Source organism: Sorghum bicolor, chromosome 6 (assembly GCF_000003195.3).
Source record: "Sorghum bicolor cultivar BTx623 chromosome 6, Sorghum_bicolor_NCBIv3, whole genome shotgun sequence".
Taxonomy (NCBI): domain Eukaryota; kingdom Viridiplantae; phylum Streptophyta; class Magnoliopsida; order Poales; family Poaceae; genus Sorghum; species Sorghum bicolor.
Genome location: NC_012875.2, coordinates 59,840,899 through 59,860,581, shown reverse-complemented (window position 1 = coordinate 59,860,581; position 19,683 = coordinate 59,840,899). Strand labels below are relative to the sequence as shown.

General features: G+C 45.2%; 3 protein-coding genes across 3 annotated transcripts; 2 read left to right on the top strand and 1 right to left on the bottom strand.

Moving 5' to 3' along the window:
- LOC8085854 (BTB/POZ domain-containing protein At1g50280) lies at positions 1,796 to 6,864 on the top strand. Its single transcript, XM_002448714.2, has 3 exons — positions 1,796 to 2,311; positions 2,456 to 3,646; positions 6,203 to 6,864. The coding sequence occupies exons 1-3, from the start codon at positions 2,249 to 2,251 to the stop codon at positions 6,695 to 6,697; spliced, it is 1,749 nt and encodes a 582-aa protein (XP_002448759.2). The 5' UTR covers positions 1,796 to 2,248; the 3' UTR covers positions 6,698 to 6,864.
- Positions 8,703 to 15,341, top strand: LOC8070314 (vacuolar protein sorting-associated protein 41 homolog). The gene is made up of 19 exons (XM_002448713.2): positions 8,703 to 9,143; positions 9,653 to 9,922; positions 10,007 to 10,186; positions 10,647 to 10,910; positions 11,025 to 11,157; positions 11,256 to 11,346; positions 11,953 to 12,055; positions 12,378 to 12,481; positions 12,623 to 12,716; positions 12,790 to 12,945; positions 13,040 to 13,102; positions 13,204 to 13,269; positions 13,420 to 13,620; positions 13,764 to 13,841; positions 13,925 to 14,044; positions 14,121 to 14,201; positions 14,284 to 14,369; positions 14,524 to 14,605; positions 14,693 to 15,341. Exons 1-19 carry the CDS (start codon positions 8,862 to 8,864, stop codon positions 15,086 to 15,088), a joined length of 2,850 nt encoding a protein of 949 aa, XP_002448758.1. The 5' UTR covers positions 8,703 to 8,861; the 3' UTR covers positions 15,089 to 15,341.
- On the bottom strand, positions 15,932 to 17,684 carry LOC8070313 (ubiquinone biosynthesis protein COQ4 homolog, mitochondrial). The gene is made up of 3 exons (XM_002447266.2): positions 17,414 to 17,684; positions 17,150 to 17,333; positions 15,932 to 16,638 (listed from the first exon to the last, which is right to left on the bottom strand). Exons 2-3 carry the CDS (start codon positions 17,327 to 17,329, stop codon positions 16,135 to 16,137), a joined length of 684 nt encoding a protein of 227 aa, XP_002447311.2. The 5' UTR covers positions 17,330 to 17,333; positions 17,414 to 17,684; the 3' UTR covers positions 15,932 to 16,134.

Genomic DNA, 19,683 nt, shown 5'->3' with positions numbered 1-19,683 from the left:
CGTCCTAACCCTCTCTCAATCCTGTCGACGCCAGCCATTAGAATAATGAGCTAGCAGACTTCAACTGATTTGTCCCTTCTTAGCTTCTGATTTTGCTTATCACCTAACCTGAGATTAGAGGCTAAACCCTGAAGGTTTGACAACAAACCCCGTGCAAATCTTTTCATGCTTACTTGTAATAGCATAGCAATCAGACAGCCAATCCCTGAACTAGAAAGTGCATTTGTTGTTGCATGCCTGTTCCTCCTCTTGTTTGTGCTTTCTTCAACTACATCCATTAACATGCCACCAAAAGGACGTTGCAAACTTGCAATGGTCCATCTATGCATGCATGCAAGCATGCACACACACTTTCGCTCATCCTCCTCCGATCCTCGGCAAGCACTCTCAGATTCCAATTTCCGAATAATTTAAGCATGAAACGGGCCCTTTCCCTTCCAACTCCCACATGCACTAAGGCTGTGAGCAACAGTCACATTCCTAACAGCTTGTCTGAATGTCTGATGGAGAAACAAAAACAAAACCTTGGATGGACTAAGCCACCAATTAATGTGACAAAATAAAACCTGGCGCAATTAGTTTTTCAGATTAGTAAAATCCACGGCAATTGCACCAGCTCCCTGACAAAAGGACACATGCCTGAACAAACTGTCATGGCCTCACGGGTCAATTAAATAAGAGCGGTGATGCGTCCTGGTCTCTTATTTGTTCTGTGTGAATTGTTTTTCCCTGCCAAGTCTTTAAGCGGCGCGTAGTCATAGGATCATAGCATGTGTACTTGAGGTGGCGTAGGATGATAAAGAGGAACGGGCTAAAAACACTAGCTAGCAAGTTGCATAGCAAGTTAAATTTAGGGAAAATCTGATTAAGGCCTTGTTTGGATGTAGTCGGATTCAAATCAATCTACATGTGTTGAGGTGGATTGGAGTGGAACTTGAATTAAATTCCACCCCAACCCACACCAATACACATGGATTAAAATGAATCCGTCTATATCCAAACAAGGCCTAAAGGTTAAATGATTTAGAGGTTTTGAATGACCGGTTTTTGTTCCGCCACCATTTGTCATGCTAGAGTTATGATCCCCAACTCCAACGAGGGCTCTGGTGAGGTTACGCTTCAAGACGCGAGATAGGAGGCCTTTGCCAATAAGAGATGGCGGCCTAGAGGTAAGACTGCTGGTGGGCGTGGTGGGCGCAGCGGTGACGTGACAAGGTTGTGGTGGTAGATGACCACCCACTAGCAGACGATGGTGGCGCGGACAACTGATCAACGGGTTCGGGTAGCTAGGGATAGAAGAAGTGACGACAGTGATAATAGAAGGTGACTGTAGGAGGCAGCCATTGACAAAGTGAGGCCTAGATGGTGACAAACTAGGGAGAGATGAGGCCTTACCACTCATAAAAGTGAGTGTGTGTATAGTATCTACGTGTATACAGTGGTCCTAAAAAAACACTAACCCTATTTCTTGACATCCTTGCTTGCTTTGCTATCAAAAGTGGACTGCATAAACCTTTTCAAATGCATTGCCATCTGTCAACTTAATGAGCTACTTTTATCCTTTTTCTTTTTTAAAAGGAACTTGTACGCTTTGACATAGCTAAAGCTTTGTTGCGCACACTCTGATGCGTTGATGTTGATCAGGTCTTGACATGTACAGTCGTCCACAGATTCTGAACAGAGACCAAAAGCTCAGCCCACCACAGTAGCCAGCCAGCCACGAATGAGATCTCCCCATTTCTGAACAGAGCAGCACAACAGACCAATGCATTTTTGTTTGTAGCTCTAGTGCATTCCGAAGGCGAGGTCCCTTTTTTGCTCTACAAGCTTTGCGCCGCAGAGCCCAGCAGCAAGCCCTACACTGAAGAGTACGTGAAGAGTGAGGAGTTCAGAGAACCTGGAGCCTACCCAGACCAAAACTTGCTTTTGTTTTCTTCTTAGGAAGCATGCGTGAGTCACCCAACAATCTTTGCACGGGACACATGCATGCCCGCGCACTCCCCCCTCAACTTGCACCTATTACCTATACCACTGTGAGCTTGTGACTGTGCATGGTCATGGTCATGCCTTGAGGAGGGGAGTGCCGGTCCCAGGCCGCTGAGGCTGAGCAAACCACAAGGCAAATCTTCCCCAGCTCCCTCCGATCCCTCTCGCCTCCCCAGATTTTATTTTATACTCCACTGCCTGCAGTGCATCACCTCCCGTTTCTTCCCTCCGTCTCTTCTTCTTCCTCCTCCTCTCGTGAGCCATGAATGAGCTCTGCGACCTCAAGGTGCACATCAATGGCCATCACACGCTTCATCTCCACCAGGCACGTATCACTCACACCGCGTGCCAAGTTCTCTCTTCTTCCTAAGGCGTCTCCTCAGATCAAGAAATTAACCTTTTTTTTTTTTGTCTTCTTTCTGCTTCTGAATTGATCTCGTCTCACCATCGATGCAATGCAATGTAACAGAGCGTCATGTGCGCCTTCTCGGGGACGCTGAGGACACTGGTGAGGCAGGAGAAGAAGAAGGGCGGCAGAAAGGAAGCCGTGTCCATCAAGCTCGCCGGCTTCCCGGGCGGCGCCGACGGCTTCGAGCTCGTGGCCAGGTTCTGCTACAACAACGGCCGCGTCCTGCTCTGCCCCTCCAACCTCCCGCTCCTGCACTGCGCCGCCGTGTTCCTGGAGATGACCGAGGAGGTCTGCGCCTGCAACCTGCTGGCGCAGGCGGAGGCCTTCGTGAACGGGCTCTGCTACTGGACCTGGGGCGACGTGCTCGCCGCGGTCAGGAGCTGCGAGCCCTTTGCCGCGGCGGCCGACGCGTCCGGCCTCCTGGAGAGGCTCATCTCCGCGCTCTTCTCCAAGATCACCGCCACCCCGGAGACGCCCACCGCCGCGGCCGCCGCCGCGGTGGGGACGCCGACGAACCGGTCCTCGTCGTCGTGCTCCTCGTCGCCTGACACGGTGGGCTTCGGCCGGTTGTCGTCGTCCATTACCAAGACGCCGGAGTCGATGCGGCCCTGCGCCGGCAGGGAGTGGTGGTTCGACGACATGACGTCGCTGTCCCCGCCGACCATCGAGAAGGCGATGCGCGTGCTCGGCTGCTACGGTGTCGAGAACAAGAACCTGATCCTGACGCGGTTCCTGCTGCACTACCTCCGCGCCGCCACGCGCAGGCCGCTGGCGCTCTGCGAGGGGGAGCGGGACGGCGCCGCGCTCGCCGGCCTCGCGGACACGGCCGTCCACGGCGTGGCGCTCGTCGGGGGCACGGCGTTCTCGTGCCGGGGCCTCTTCTGGGTGCTGCGGATCGTGTCGGCGGTGGGGCTGAGCAGGGAGTGCAGGCACAAGCTGGAGCGGCTCATGGGGCTGATGCTGGACCAGGCCACGCTCGACGACCTCCTCGTCTCCGGCGACGACGGCGGCGTGTACGACGTCAACCTGGTCATGAGGCTGGTCAGGGTGTTCGTTGCCTCCCAAGAGGAGGCCGACGCGCCGTCGCAGAGGATGCGGAAAGTGGGGCGCCTGCTCGACAAGTACCTCGGCGAAATCTCGCCGGACCACGGCCTGAAGGTGTCCAAGTTCCTCGCCGTTGCCGAAAGCCTGCCGGACGCGGCCAGGGACTGCTATGACGGCGTGTACAGGGCGCTCGACATCTACCTCGAGGTAAACTTTACCACTCCGCTAATGCTATACTGCCAAAGATGCAAAGAACATAATTTTAATCCATCAATCATCATCTAGAAAACAAGTCGATTAATTTCATTTCGAACTTGATTTAGGGGACTGCTGAAGTTGCATCAGCTGAAAATTAATTTCTCCAGTGAACACATTGCCAAATTTTTTTCATCCTGGTACTGGTAGTGGATTCGTTTCATAGTACTGCTACTGTTTGGGATCATGATTCGGACATGATAACTGAAAGCTTCAGGCTACTGAGTAGCTTATCATAGGATCCTAGGGGCAGATATGGCGGTACTCCTTTATAGTACCATAGTAAAATAAAAATTCAGAGAAAAGGGGATACTCTACAAGTTACTGCTGGTAGAAACTAGTACTACTGAAATTTACTCTTATCCCTTCGCAATATTCATAATGCCCTCTCTTCTTAGGCAGATTTCCAGCTTCACATTCTGAATTTTCAAAAATTCTGAGGAATCAAATGCTAGGGTTCTTGGCGCCAGTTACTCTGGCCTCATGGTGGGCGTGGGTCCTGACTGAGAATTGCTAGGATGGTAGTGGACTAGTGGTAGCAGACATTACAGTGTAGGGCACCGGGATTTCGTTTTTACTCCTACGTGGCGGCTAGCGAATATCCTGTCAGTTTATGATTGGTATCACGATGGACACTGCACTAGGCTGTTCACCGATCAGCATGTCGCTGGACACCATTGAATGAACTGACGGTGAAAACTCCGAGGATAGCACGAGTGAAATCTTAGATTCGAGGGGTTTTGGTTAAATTATCCTCTTGTTGATGCATGTGAGACAACAACAGGCCTGTTTGGTTTGCACTCTGACATATCAAGAAGGATGTGCATTGTGCTAGGGATCAAAAATCGAAAGCCTGGGATTGATCAGATAAATTTGCTAGGCTTTGAAGCAAACAGGCCCGACGACACTGATACTGTCTCTCTAGCATCTTCCGTTTTACTTTCAGACATTGCATATTTCTTTTTTAATTCCTCCCATTTGTTGGTGACCGTTCTTCGTCTAGTCTATGACAAAGCAGTTGAATAAAGGTACTATGATAGTATCATGGGATGCTAATGATGGACAGATAGATCGTCTGGTACTTTGCTTATGGGGGGACCTTTAATTTGCAACCTCTTTAGCGTTGGCTCATCAAACCCACAAGCTTTGCCATTAGGTGTGTCTGAAGTAACCTCCCATTCATGTCCACCGATTGAACTTACATAATTGTTCGAAAATAAAACTTGACCTTACTGGGAATTTCTATGGCATGTACGTACGTCTTTAGTTACAAGTTATTTCACGTTGTCTTTGTTCTGAGTCAAACTTGTTTAACTTTGATCAAGTTTGTAGAAAAAATCCACCACCATCTGGAACATCAAATCTATATCATCAAATTCTTCATCTAATATATTTTGATAGATTTGAACATGTGATATAATACATTTCTAAAATCATAATCGAGGTTAGAGAAATTTAACTTAAAATAAAGCTAAGGTTAATTTAAAATGATTACTTTGCTTCTCACAGGAAACCAAGTAGTACTGGCACATCTTGGCATATCATCTGTGGTTCAGTTCTAACCTCTATACATTCTCTGCTGTGAATGGGTGTGAGTAGGATATTTTTTTTTCTCGAATACGCAAAAGCTTTGCGTATCATTGTATTTAAGAAGAAAATGTCGAACATACAACGCGCTTGGTTAGAGCGCCGGAGGTCAACAAGCCGTAGCTGGACCAACCCACCACAAAGACCCTAGCTTGCTATTACACAAATGAACAACCGATGTTACGCGGCGGCCTAAACCTGCTGTGAATGGGTGTGAGTAGGATATGGATGCAGCTAGCAGTTCAGCAAGTTCTTTTTCTCTGACATGGCGGGTAAAAACTTTACCTGCATGCATGCAGACGTAGCTTTACCCTTTTGCCCTGTTTGCAGGGCGCTTTTGATCCACCTTGTCATGAGCCCATCGAGTTTGTTGGTTCTCCATTGCCTTGATCTCTGGTTATTTTACAATTAAGATCCCGGCTTTGTTTATTTGTTACTACTGGTGCCTCGGGAGCCTTTCATCAGCGGGCCTTGTGCCAGATTGCCTTTAGCCTGGCCTTTGATGCTTTCCATGATCAAATGGATCTTCTTTAATCATCACATTCCTTTGTGTTTGTGCACAGTGGTTTCCCTCGCACCCACGGCTTTTCCTTGTTCAATACAAGCATGGTCAGATCAGACACGCCTAAAGCACTGAATAGTTATCGTGCACTGCATTCTTCTACCTTTTCTGTTGATGTTTGACATTTTCCAATGCTATCTGAATGATTTACTAACATTTTACATTAAAAAAAACAATTACCTTTGATCACCACAATAAGGAAAGTTTATGCAGAAGATGAGTACTACAGTACCTTTTTCTGCTGATGATTTGACAATATCCAATGCTTTCTGAATGGATCACTAACATTTTACTGATGCACTTTTTGCAATCTCTGCTCTGAATTTTGCCGTTCTGACTGAATGACTGAATGAATGCAGTCGCACCCGGCACTGTCCCTGGAGGAGCGCACGACGCTATGCCGGTGCCTCAACTACGAGAAGCTGACGCTGGAGGCGTGCAAGGACCTGGCCAAGAACCGGCGGATCCCGCCAGGCGTGGCGGTACAGGCGCTTTCGTCGCAGCAGTGCAAGCTCCACATCAGCGAGCCCGGGCCCGGCGCGGCTGCGGCGAAGGAGCGGCGGCCGGACCCGTCCACCTGCTCCCAGTCCCAGACGCCGAGGAGGAGGGTCACCCGCCGCGCCACCCGCAGCGTGGACCTCGGCGGCGGCCGGGGCGGCGGTGAAGACGACGAGAAGGAGCTGCTGCGGCTGAACCTGCAGAGGATGCAGAGCCGGGTGGTGGAGCTGGAGCGGGCGTGCAAGGAGATGAAGGGCCAGATGTCCAAGATGGCCAAGGGCAAGTCCTTCTCCTTCGGCGCCGGCGCCGCCTCCTGCCACCAGACCGGCGGCAGGGGCTTGCCTAGGCTCTGCTGACGGTGACGGGGGAGTCGAGCAGTAAGCCATGAGTAACTTCTTGTTCTTTTTTGTTCTTCTTTTATTTTTCTGGTATAATTGTCACATATAGCTTGCGATTTTCCTCTTGATCCCTTTGTAAAGCTGATTGCTTGGTTGACGGAGCATTGGTTCGATCGTCCTTTTTACTACCTTGTGTTGCGTTCATGGTATGTTCAGCAAGAACGGGAGGTGTGTAAAGTTTTCAGCGTTGCCGCCCTTGTTGCGCTGTGAAAGTGAAACCTTTTCGAGCAGGTGAGTTACTGCTAGAAAAGCCAGTGGACTGCAGCAGCTTTTACCTGGAACTCCGGAATGAATGGATCCACATCCTGCTGGGGACCGCCGAATCTGCTGCTCCAAATATCCAACAAGGGTCAGAGTCCAGATTCCAGAGTGTGTGCGCGCGCAGACCCAGCCATGAACACTTGGACAGCCATGACGGTCAATCCACGGCCGGCGCGGAAGCCAACACGAAGCACAGGCCCCTTGGCTTGGCGACGGACGGTTGCAGTCTTGCAGAGAGCCTTGCCGAGCCAGGACCAGAGCAGGAGCAGGCGCATGTTCGCTCAATGCTCCGCTGCAAGCAGTAGCAGTAGCAGCTCGGCGTGGACCACGGCACCGGCGAGACGGCCCGCCAAGGCCAGGTGGTGCTCCGGCCCACCGGCCGCGGCGGCAAGTTGGCCACGGGCACGGCTCACAGCCTCACGGGTGGGCTCTACCACTTGGCAGCAGTTCCCTCGAGATCACGCCGGCGCCCGGCGCGCCGTGTCGGACGGTCAGTCGGTCGGGCATGGACGCATGGTCACCGTCGCGCCGCCTCCGTTCTCCTCGCCCTGGCAGACAGGCAAGTCTGGCACATGCAAAGCAACCCGCGTAGCCCAGCTGAACCAACGGGCCCGCTTAGCCCACCAGTATTCCTTGGCCCACGTTGTTAGCCCATGTGGTGTCATCTCATTGATCCCGTGGACAAGAGCCGTTCAGTTGCATTGCATATATAGAAAAAGTCGGGGAAGATAAAAAGAGAGGCTCGTGGCGCTGTTGCGTTCAGTTCAAACAGGTCGGTGCCTCCGTGACGCGTTCTGCTGCGTCGTTTTGTCAAGGTCCGCCGTCCGGATCGCCATCGAAACGCCGAAAGGTAGAGAGCGCGCGTGCCTAATAATCCCTAAGGCATAACGCATAATAATCCGACGACGCTGCTCCCTTCGCAGGCTCATCTTTTTCTTCTTCTCAAGTATAATGGTCCGCCTTTCATAAAGAAAGTCCGGATGAAGCCCGAGAGGCCTCATGAAACGAGCTTGAATCAGAATCACAAGACTTCTCATCAGCTGATCTAGCTAGAATTGTATCTGTAAGTTCTGGACAAGTGTCATCTTTTTTTGAAGAACGACAAGTGTCATCTGGTACTGCAATTATCACCTTTCGCATGCTCATCTAGTACAGCAAGATCACTCCCCATGTGGAGGCATGTTTTTGCTATGTCAGTTTGGATATAATAAAAACCTTGTTTTTTAACAACCAAGCACGTTTTTTTATTAGGAGAGAGTACATGAATATTATTTTTTTTCTAGAGTCTAGCGTTGGTACTCGAAACTGAGATAACTGTAGTTGTGTGATCTTTCCCATAGCGTGTAGTACTCACCTAAAGTACCTTCTTTAGGTGACACAAGTGCTTTTACTGTTTGCCAGCGCCAGCGAGAAACGACGTCAATGGCGAGACGATGACATTCTTAATTGCTGGGCTTCCAGTCCAGACCAATCCACCGAGCCAGAAGCTCCTGGAGGCCCACGTGTACCCACTCCTCCCGGTCCAGCACTCGAAACCGATGGAGACCCGCCGACCCCCGGCCGGCCGGCCAGCGCCCAGCGGCCACACCACGACCACGAGCCGAAGGCCCGGCCCCGGCGCATGGCTCTCCCCCTCTTTTCTGGCTGGCTCGACCTCGACCGTGTACGCGTACGCCAGCCGGACCCGGCTCGGCTGCACTCGATCATTCACTCGACTAGTTTAAGGCGTTCACGACAAATTGATAGACGGGCACCGAAACAAAAGCAATTTTTACACGCAGGTCCTCGGCTTCGCCGGAAATCGTCTCGGAACGGGAGATCTCGCGGGCGTGGGGCGGGCCGGCCGGCCGGCGGCGAGAGGATGTCCACCGGGCGCGCGCGGGGCGCCCAACTGCCGCTGCAGAACGGCGCGGGGGTCGATGACGGGGACGACGAGCGCGAGGAGGAGGAAGTGGGCGATGATGAGGAGGAGGAGGACGAGGAGGAGGAGGAGGAGCCGCGGCTCAAGTACCAGCGGCTGGGCGGGAGCGTGCCGGCGATCCTCTCCACCGACGCCGCGGCTGCTATCGCCGTCGCCGACCGCATGGTCGCGCTCGGCACCCACAACGGCACCCTCCACATCCTCGATTTCCAGGGCAACCAGGTACCCCTCGCCCCAGGGCGCTCTCCCCTCGCGGAATTGGGGCATGTGATGGGGATGGGCGAAGGTGTGGCGTGGAGGGAGACGGGATCGTGGCATTGGGACTGCTCTCGGAGCTTCCTCTATGCTTGCTGGGTCAAAACTACTTGCCAGTTTAATGATGGACCTTCGAGTGATTTATCTCCGAAACTGATTTGGCTTTAGACGCTCCCATGGTTGCTGGAGACACGTAGATGTACAGAATTGGGGTTGCTGCTAGCTTCCTTCATCGCGTTTTGAAATCATGTGATGCATATAGTTTTGGTAATAATGATCACACGACTGTAGTGTTGTTCTGATTCGAATTTCAGAGTCTTCTGGTTGCGGAAGCGACTGAGCCAAAGAATGGCACATGATATGCAAAACTAAAGCCTGTGATTAAATGGCTTTGTTCATCCCATGTAGATTCAATCTGTAGAAATGCTACACTCGTGTGCTGATATTCATCTCTTTGTGCTTTACGTTTTGTGTAGGTGAAAGAAATTGCTGCTCACACAGCAACTATCAACGACATAAGTTTTGATGGGGACGGTGAATATATAGGAAGCTGCTCAGATGATGGCACAGTGACAATAAACAGCCTCTTCACTGATGAAAAACTAAAGTTTGAGTACCATCGCCCCATGAAGGCAATTGCTCTAGACCCTAATTATGCCCGGAACTATAGAAGATTTGCTACTGGTGGTTTGGCAGGCCAAGTACTTGTGTTGACAAAGAAGTCTTGGGGAGGTTACCATAAGAAGGTAAGTTGTTTTTTTAGGATAATAGATCTGATACATCTAGTGACCTCTAATGGTTATCTCATCTCTTGCTCGATGGTTATGTAGGTTTTACGTGATGGTGAAGGGCCAATCCATTCGATGAAGTGGAGGGCGGACCTTCTTGCTTGGGCTAACGATGCAGGGGTGAAAGTGCATGATATGAGGACAGACAAAGGAATTGCATTCATAGAGAGACCAAAAGGCATTCCTCGACCAGAGTTCTTGCTTCCCCACTTAGTCTGGCAGGTAATTATATCTTTATATCTATATATATGGATTATGTGTAGTTTAGTTGAACCATATAATCATATATACCTCGACTGGTAATGGTAAATTTCAATTTTGTTAGCATATAAGTAAAATATTGTTAGAAGGGTGCAACAGCAAAAGACTTTTGCGAAGTTGAAAGTTTTGGTGATACATGCGCAATAAGTCAAATATCTGCTCTTAACTTTGGTGTGTGGAAGACATGAGGATATTAGCCAGAGGCACAAAACACAGAGAAAAACACATGACACCCATTTTTAATGAATTGATCATACTTTAAATTGTGTCAAGGAGCATGGTAATCATGTTATTTTCTGGTTGATATGAAATTATTCGCGTTGTTAGCGTGTCTGACTCCCAAGACATACTTCTAAAATTTTATTTTCTTATAGTTTGATATAAAAGTTCATGTTGTGTTAACTGATCTCTGCCTACTTAGGATGATACAGTCTTAGTTATTGGATGGGGAACAAGTGTCAAGATTGCAGCGATTCGAACAGATTTATCTCAGGGACTCAATGGCCTACAAAGGACTATCACCACAGCTAGTTCTGAGAAGTATGTGGACATTGTGGGCTCATTCCAAACAGGCTACCACATATCTGGGATTGCTCCATTTGGTGACCTTTTAGTTGTGCTTGCCTATATTCCTGACGAGGATGAAAAAGAGAAAACATTTAGTACTTCTGTTACTTCACGACAGGTAATCATCATACCTCTAAATATATGTTACATCTGCATTGTATACCATTTACCTTTGCTTCTAAAATGATGCTTCTGAGATTGATGTTCTTGTTATGTTTCTAACATTTTGCAGGGAACTGCACAGCGTCCAGAAATACATCTTGTATCATGGAAAAATGATGAACTTACTACAGATGCTCTGCCTATTCATGGTTATGAGCATTACAAGGCAAAAGACTATGCTCTTGCGCATGCGCCTTTCTCAGGTTTAATTGATCGTGCTCTAACATCAGTGACATTTCTTTTCTTATTGATGGGAACTTTTCTAATGAAGGAACCCTGAATCTTTTGTCCTATTATTCAGGAAGTAGCAATGCAGGTGGACAGTGGGCTGCTGGTGATGAACCTTTGTATTACATTGTGTCTCCTAAGGACATAGTGGTTGCAAAGCCAAGGTTTGTTACAAAACAAGAGCTCATATTAACCCCCCAATTTACGATATCTAATCTTATCTTATTGTCACTTTGAGGATATTATATTAATTGAGATTGAATGAGTAAATCGTGATACAGAACTGAACTCTACTGACAAAATTAAGAAAATGTCAGATGTAGTGCTGTTTCATTTCTTGTTGACTATAGCTGTATAGCTATGTTAGGTAAATGTTTGAATTTCTTTTGTATTGCTCAGTTAGCTTAGGTTTCTGTCCTTTCCATACCAACAACGGAAAACTTTCCACAGGCTACACAAAAACTGTCACTTTTGCTAAAAGACACCGAAAAAACTGATATCTGATGCTGGACATTACAACTTTGTGTACATTTCTTATGGGACATGGGTTAGTGGCCTCCAGCAAATGTTAGAAAGAATTGATCTTGTCCATACATTTTCCGGAGGACACTGAACCATGTCCATTAGTGAATATACACAATTTTGTAGTGTCCAGCAGCAAAAACAGTTTTTCCAGTGTCTTTCAGTAAAAGTAAGGTGTTTTGAGTGTCCTGTGGCAAAATTTCCCCAAAATAATCCCATGACTGATATAGTCTGCACCTTCTGATTAGAGATGCTGAAGATCATATTGCTTGGCTTCTTCAACATGGTTGCCATGAAAAAGCATTGGCTGCAGTTGAGGCAGGGCAAGGACGCACTGAGCTTCTTGATGAGGTGAACTAGAGAAATAGTGTGCACTGTTAAATAGCTCTCATGATGATTGAGCTCTCTTAGTATTGGTTATGATACCATATTTAAGATGATGGTTAGCTATTTCTTCAGAAAATGAGACCTTTATATGCACAACTAGATGTTTCCTTTCAAAACAGGTCATTTCACAGACTCTTAAAGACTGCCACGAAAATCCCTACTAATGCAGATAAAAGATACAATTTTTGAGCCCATATATGAGGAGGACCTGTCCTTACAAAAGGACACCTAATTAATTAGAAATACTTTATGCATTAAAGTTTTTTCATTCATGTTGTTAATCCAGGTGGGTTCCAGATACCTTGATCACTTGATAATTGAAAGAAAATATGCTGAAGCTGCTCAGCGCTGCCCAAAGTTGCTGCGAGGATCTCCTTCAGCATGGGAGAGGTTAGAAAAACATGTCGATACACAGATATCACTTTTTGTTAGATGATCTAGTAATAACACTGATGAGTTTGTGAGATGTTGATGGATCTCCCCCTCTGCGTTAGTTGATTCCTTTTTTTAACCAAAACTTTTATGCAACAGATGGGTCTTCCACTTTGCTCATCTTCGCCAACTTCCTGTTTTGGTCCCTTATATACCTACAGAAAATCCTCAGCTGAGTGATACTGCATATGAGGTGTGGTGCTAACTTGTAAGTGATTACTAATTTTAACACTATCTGTTGTAATTATTCTGATTTTCTTGTGTAGGTTGCGCTTGTTGCTCTAACCACCAATCCTTCCTTCCATGAACTTCTCTTGACTACTATAAAAAATTGGCCACCAACATTATACTCAGCTTCACCGGTCATATCTGCCATTGAGCCACAGCTAAACTCCTCATCGATGACTGATTCATTGAAAGAGGTGGGGAGGGACATTGTTTAATGGATGTAAGACATATATATACTTCATTTGCTTTCATTCTTTGATTGATATCTTTGTCTTATGTTCCATGTAGGCATTAGCAGAATTGTATGTGATCAATGGTCAATATGAAAAGGCACTTTCCCTTTATGCTGAAGTAAGTACATCCTAAATTGCTGTATTTGTAGGCACATCTCAAAATATATATTTTTTTAAAAAAATACCAAAGTCCTTTCTAATTAAATCCATTTGGTTCAGCTCCTGAAGCCTGAAGTATTCGAGTTTATTGAGAAATACAACTTGCATGATGCCATTCGTGATAAGGTACCAAAATGGATGAGTCGAATTTAGCTGCTAATACAAAGTTACATTCGTTTTCGAGAAAAAAATACAAAGTTACATTCTACAGTGATATGATTTAGAAAAAAAGCCTTCCATATCCTCCACTTAAACACTTATTTTAATATTCTACAGGTTGTCAATCTTATGATAGTGGATAATAAAAGAACAGTTCACCTACTGATCCAACATCGTGATATCATTCCCCCATATGAAGTTGTGGAGCAGTTGTTGCATACCAGTAAAAACTGTGACAAGAGATATTTGTTACACCTATATTTGCATGCTTTATTTGAGATAGATATCCATGCTGGAAAGGATTTTCATGATATGCAGGTACCTTTTTTTGCCACATTTTAACATAGGGGACTTATAAATAATGCCTCCCTCATTGTTATGTCCATTTCCCCCAATTGCTTTTTTTACATTTACTTTGTGTTTTGACAATAACTTGCAAGTCAAAACTGTTTTCATTATAGGTGGAGCTTTATGCAGAATATGAGCCAAGGATGCTACTACCCTTCCTCCGAACCAGTCAGCATTACAGGCTTGACAAGGTCATTGTTTTCCCCAAAAAATCACATCATAAAATTCTCTTTAGTTAATTATATGGGCTTGATAAATTGTTATTGTTATTCAGGCATATGAAATCTTTGCACAAAAGGAACTTGTAAGGGAGCAGGTTTTTGTCCTTGGTCGAATGGGCAATGCTAAGGAAGCTCTTTCGACAATTATAAACAAACTGGAAGACATGCAGGAGGTTCTAACTTGCTTATCCATTATATTACCATTTCTGGTTGATATATGGGATTAAACAGTAACATAAATGCATACAGGCTGTTGAATTTGTTACGGAGCAACATGATGATGAACTGTGGGAGGAACTGATTAGACAATGCCTCCAGAAGCCTGAAATGGTAACTGAAATAAACGGTGCTTAATCTTCCTTAGACTGAGGCATCTTTGTTTCTTAGTTTAATTTCTGTGACTGTTGAGCAGGTAGGGAATCTATTGGAACATACTGTTGGCAATCTTGATCCTCTGTACATTGTCAGTTTGGTTCCTGATGGCTTAGAAATACCTCGGTATGTTTCCATTGAAATTTATCGTAAAAAATTATGGGCTACAAAATTTCTTACATGACTGAAACCTTGGCAAAAATGCTCTAAACGATCTGCCATAATCCTTAATCCAACCATTTCATCCCCTGGTTTGAGTGTTCACTCATGTTTTTGATAGGTTGCGGGATCGTCTTGTGAAAATTGTGACGGATTACCGGACAGAAACTTCATTGCGTAATGGATGCAATGATATACTTAAGGTTAACTTTCTTTCCTATACCGTGCTTCTCCGTATTTCAATCGTCTCAAATTCTGAGTATTTTCCATCCAAAACTTGCCTTGTTCAGGCTGACTGTGTTAACCTTTTGGTTAAATACTACCATGAGGCTCGGCGTGGGGTCTACATGGCAAGCATGGACGAGGAGGTACATGGAAACAGAGCTGATGATGGATCCTCACGGGGGCATGAGAGATCATCTAGCATCCGGGCTCTAGATATGAAGTCCAGAACGAGATGTGGTGCCCGGTGTTGCTTGTGCTTCGATCCATTGCCTATCCAGGACATCTCTGTCATCATGTTCTACTGCTGCCATGCATATCATCTGTCTTGCCTTGAAGGTGGTCTAGACTCGATGAGATCAAACAGTAATCAGGATAGTGACAGCGGCACAGACGATGAGGATGGTTCCCCATCAGGGCAGTCTCGTATGCGCTGTGTATTGTGCACTACTGCTGCTGCATAATTTATACTGTGTTGGGTAGTACACACTACCTTGTGTTGTGTTGTAAGTTTTGAGCCAATGTAATTAGTGTGTTCTTTTCGTGTGTTTCACATGTACAATAGCGTGATTCTTTTGAGGGAAGCCATGTCCTCGGCAAGAGGAGTTTTGTGTAAATTTGATGAACCAGCATGAGCAAAGTTGTGCGGCATTTCCATTTTTTTTGTAATGCCACGTTTGCCAGATAATCAAAGGTTTATTAACATTACACGATGCAGAACTGTCCGAAACATCTCTCCATTTTTACATGAGTACATCTTATTACTACTTTGGCTTTCCAGTTTGTCTCCGATCCCGTGAAACTGAGGGTAAAGCTGGGTTTATGGCCTTCTAAATCTATCTGAAGAAGTGCATCAGACTACTTTAAAAGCATTGAAGTAAATATCGGGGTTTAAATCACAGGAATGTATCCAGTGGAAACCATAATCTTCGTGAAAACTCGTGCAAACCACAATAAAAAAGTTGTCTAAATTCACCAAAAAAAAATCACACATGGAGATGATATGATGATACACAACCTTGTAAAAATATCTTGTCCAAACTCGAATTTGTTTGTGAGATATAGAAATAACAAAATTCTAACAAATCATGTGGACAGCTTTTTGGCTTGAAATTTATTATTTTTATATCTCACAAACAAATTCAAATTTAGACAAGATATTTTACAAGGTTGTATATTCATCATATCATATACATGTGTGACTTTTTTTTTGTGAATTTAGACGACTTTTTTGCCATAGTTTGTACGGGTTTTCATAAAGGTTGTGGTTTTCACCAAATATGTTCCCTTAAATCACATCAAAGTAGTTATCCCCCACCTCAAAAAATATATCAAAGTAACCTGTTGGTATTCCGGAGTTGCACATCAACTTGCTAACCATACTTCGAACTTTCTAATGTATCAGTATCCAGTAACATTAGGTCATGGCGTTGTTCCAAAAGAATTGGGCAACTAACGGAACCAAAGATGAAACAAATACAAGTTCATGCAGAATATGCTAGTGTATAGTCTATACATTGCTCTTTTGGGGATTAGGGCATGGTAGAATTCCCCAGTTTCTTCTCACTTCCTCCAGGTCCTCATGAAAGTGCTTCTCGTAATATACAGACATCAGATCAGTACACTTGAGACCCGCTTTTGTTGCCCATGGGAAGTAATGCTGGAAAAACAGCGTCCTTTGTTTCTCACTGAACCTTGCAGAGCCCCCGACAACTGACAGCATGCACATTGGCAGGAACATCTGTTCAAATTCTATCACCTTGAGGGCAGTCTCCCCAATCAGGTTTGTTGGAAGGCCAAATAGCACATGCCAAAAGTCATGCACCTCACGGGCACGGGTTGCAACGTAGGCAAGCTCATCAGTGTCCATGAAACGGACAGGTGGGCGATCATCTGGTGAGAAGTTCCTTGATCCCATAAACTGAGCATACGCCGCACCAAATGTGTTCTGAGGCATGTCCCAGGCATGGGAAACCTGCGAGGATATAACGCGAGGACGCTCCAAAAGAACTTCCTGGAGGAATAAGTCTGTCAGTAACATGGACCGGGGCAAGAAATACAGGCCACAATATTTTAGCTGCAAATGAAATTGGTAATATAGATGCAAGTTGACATGAGTTTTTCTTTTGGCATATCTTAGTTGCAGATGAAATTGGTAATCCAATGTTACTGTGGAAATCTAATGTAGGATACAGCAGTGACCACAACATGATTAATCACAAGACAGTAACCTAATCAGATATGGTCTTGATTACATCAGCTTGCTCAAACATCCAGGGAAAATGGGGAAAACAGTATTCACAACCATTCTAGTAATGGAGTATCATCCTGTTGGTGATCTTTGTGTAATTTCATTCTCCAATGAGGAAAACAAGTAAACAACTGTGTTTCACTAATCACTAATGCAGTAATTCTGCAATTGATTTACAAAACCTGCTATTGCCGAAAGCTATCAAGGAATTCCCAGCCATAAATGGTCTAGGACAACTAATAACACAAGAGAGGAGGGGCCAGTGAGTGTTTACCCTGCCTTCTGCACTGTTCTTCATTCGTTGCAGCACACGCTCAAACGCTGGCTTCCCAGTAGTCTCTCCAAGAGCAGCTATAAGATCAGCCCTTCTTGGGTCAAGCAAGGCCCCAAACGCAGAACCAAATGCAACAGCCGCCTGTTGCCACCCCTTCAGCTGCACACGCGCGCCCAGCATGGCTCTACACGCACCAAGACGATTGTAATTGGATCAGATCGGATACGAATACAAATTGCTTGGGTTTGGATGCTCGGTTCCGACCAGCAGGAAGTGCGACGGCGGCGGCCTAGGGTTTAGGGTCCCAGTCGTCTCCGCCGGAGAGACAGAGCGCACGGACGGGAGACGGGGGCACAAGCTCCGGCCGCGGGTACGTGGGCGAGGCTCCTGCCGCGAGCGTGGGGCTCGGTCGCGGTCGCGGGACGAGGCTCCTCTCGCGGGCTCCGGAGGCGCGAACTGCGACGGTGGATGTGCAGGCGGCGGCGATGGAGGCCAGCGCCTTGCGATTGCGTTGGGAATTTTTTTTGAGGAACTTTTCTTTTTTAATAGTATACGTATGGGAAGGAGAAAGGACCTAGGCCTGGTTTCAGATAAAGTTTTTGAATTTTGACTATGTAGCATTTTCATTTGTATTTAGTAATTATTATTTAATTATAGACTAACTAAGCTTAAAAAATTTATCTCACAAGTTATAGACAAACTGTACAATTAATTATTTTTTAATTATATTTAATACTCTATGCATGTGCTGCAAGATTCGATGTGATGAAGAATTTTAAAAAGTTTTTTGATTTTAGGGTGAACTAAACAAGACCTAAGGGCTTTTTGATGCATGTGTATCCACTTCAGTCCACTTGTATTGGAGTGAATTTAAATGGGACTTAGTTTAATTCAACTCCAATCCAATTCAACATATGTCCCATTCAAATTCACTCCAACACAAGTGGACTGAAGTGGATACGCATACATAAAAAAAGCCCTTAGGTCTTGTTTAGATGAATACATATACATCCAAAAAAGACCTAAAGGAAGAGAAAAAAAATAAGAAAAAAACTGACAGGTGGACCTTATTTGTCAATGTGTCGCCTAAACACAAAATAAAGATGATCCCACCCCTCTTACATAACCAAACACTAAACAGAATTATTCCACTCCTAAAAACTGAGACATGATGATTCCAATTATCCTACTTCATTCTATGTCTCAACCAAACACAAGCTTCCGTGTCACTGTAGAGCTCAAAACACCAGACCAAGACCTTGTTTGAATCAGATCAACTTTGCTAATCTTTAGCAACTATTAGCAACGTTTTTATTGCTGATTGATCCTTAAAAATATGAGCTATAATAACCAACTACAAATTTGGAACCATTATTGCTAATTTTAGCAATTTGAGATGCTCAGACTTTCTAAGAAAAATAGAATGACTTATAGTTTGGAATGAAGGAAATAGATATGTTCCACTTATTATATGATGCAAACAAGCACCAAGTGTCGTGTTAGAAAAAACATGCTATTTTTAGGACTTCACCGATTGTATCCTAACACTGAGGCCTTGTTAGTTGGTAATATTTTTTGGTTTTGGATATTGTAGCACTTTCGTTTGTATTTAACAATTATTGTTCAACTATGGACTAACTAGACTCAAAAGTTTCGTCTCACAAATTACAGGTAAAATTGTGTAATTAATTATTTTTTTATATTTATATTTAATGTTTTATGTATGCGTTCAGAGATTTGATGTGATGGGAAGTATTGAATTTTTTTAGAAACTAAATAAGATCTGAGTTATTTTTATTTTTTGGCCCACGCCCGCTAGACAGATATATCCGATCAGGCTAGATCTGAGGTTGGGTTAGGTTTCCGTGTTGGGTTGCATCGGTTTTTGTGTCAAAACTTGCAGCTCCATCTAGCCTGCTGAGGGCGCGTTTGGAACAAAGGATTTTTGAAGGAAAATTAAAGGAATCTAAAACCAAAGGAAAGGAAGTAAACTGGACCGTTTGGAACACAGGAAAGTACCAATTCCTTTCCTCTGTTTTACTGTAGCCGAATGCACATTTCACAGGAAATAAAACATCTACTCAGATCTCTTGGTTTTGTTTCCTTTGCGTATGCCCGATGCAGCGCTCGTGAAGAAGACATGAAAAAAAGGAGGGTACAGCAGGGTGTCAGTGAGGTTACATGCTGCTGCCCACCAAAGATTCCTGTAATTCTAATTCCCATATTCCAAACGCTACCTTATATAAGTTTCCTGTGTTTTTTATATCCTCTGTTTTATCATCTCATCTTCATCCTATTCCTGTGTTTTTTTATATTCCTGTATTTTTAATTTCTCCGTTCCAAACAAGCCCTGAGTAATATACATGCCATATCAAGAAGATATTACATTGTTTGTCGATGTCCGAAAAGCTCAAATAGACAGCCACTTGCACTGCACCCACCGACTTCAATAGGCAGGGTGTCCAGCCCTATTGTGTCTGGTTTTATGCCAGATAATCCGAACAGAGCAACTGGGGGAAAATCATTTTTCTCGT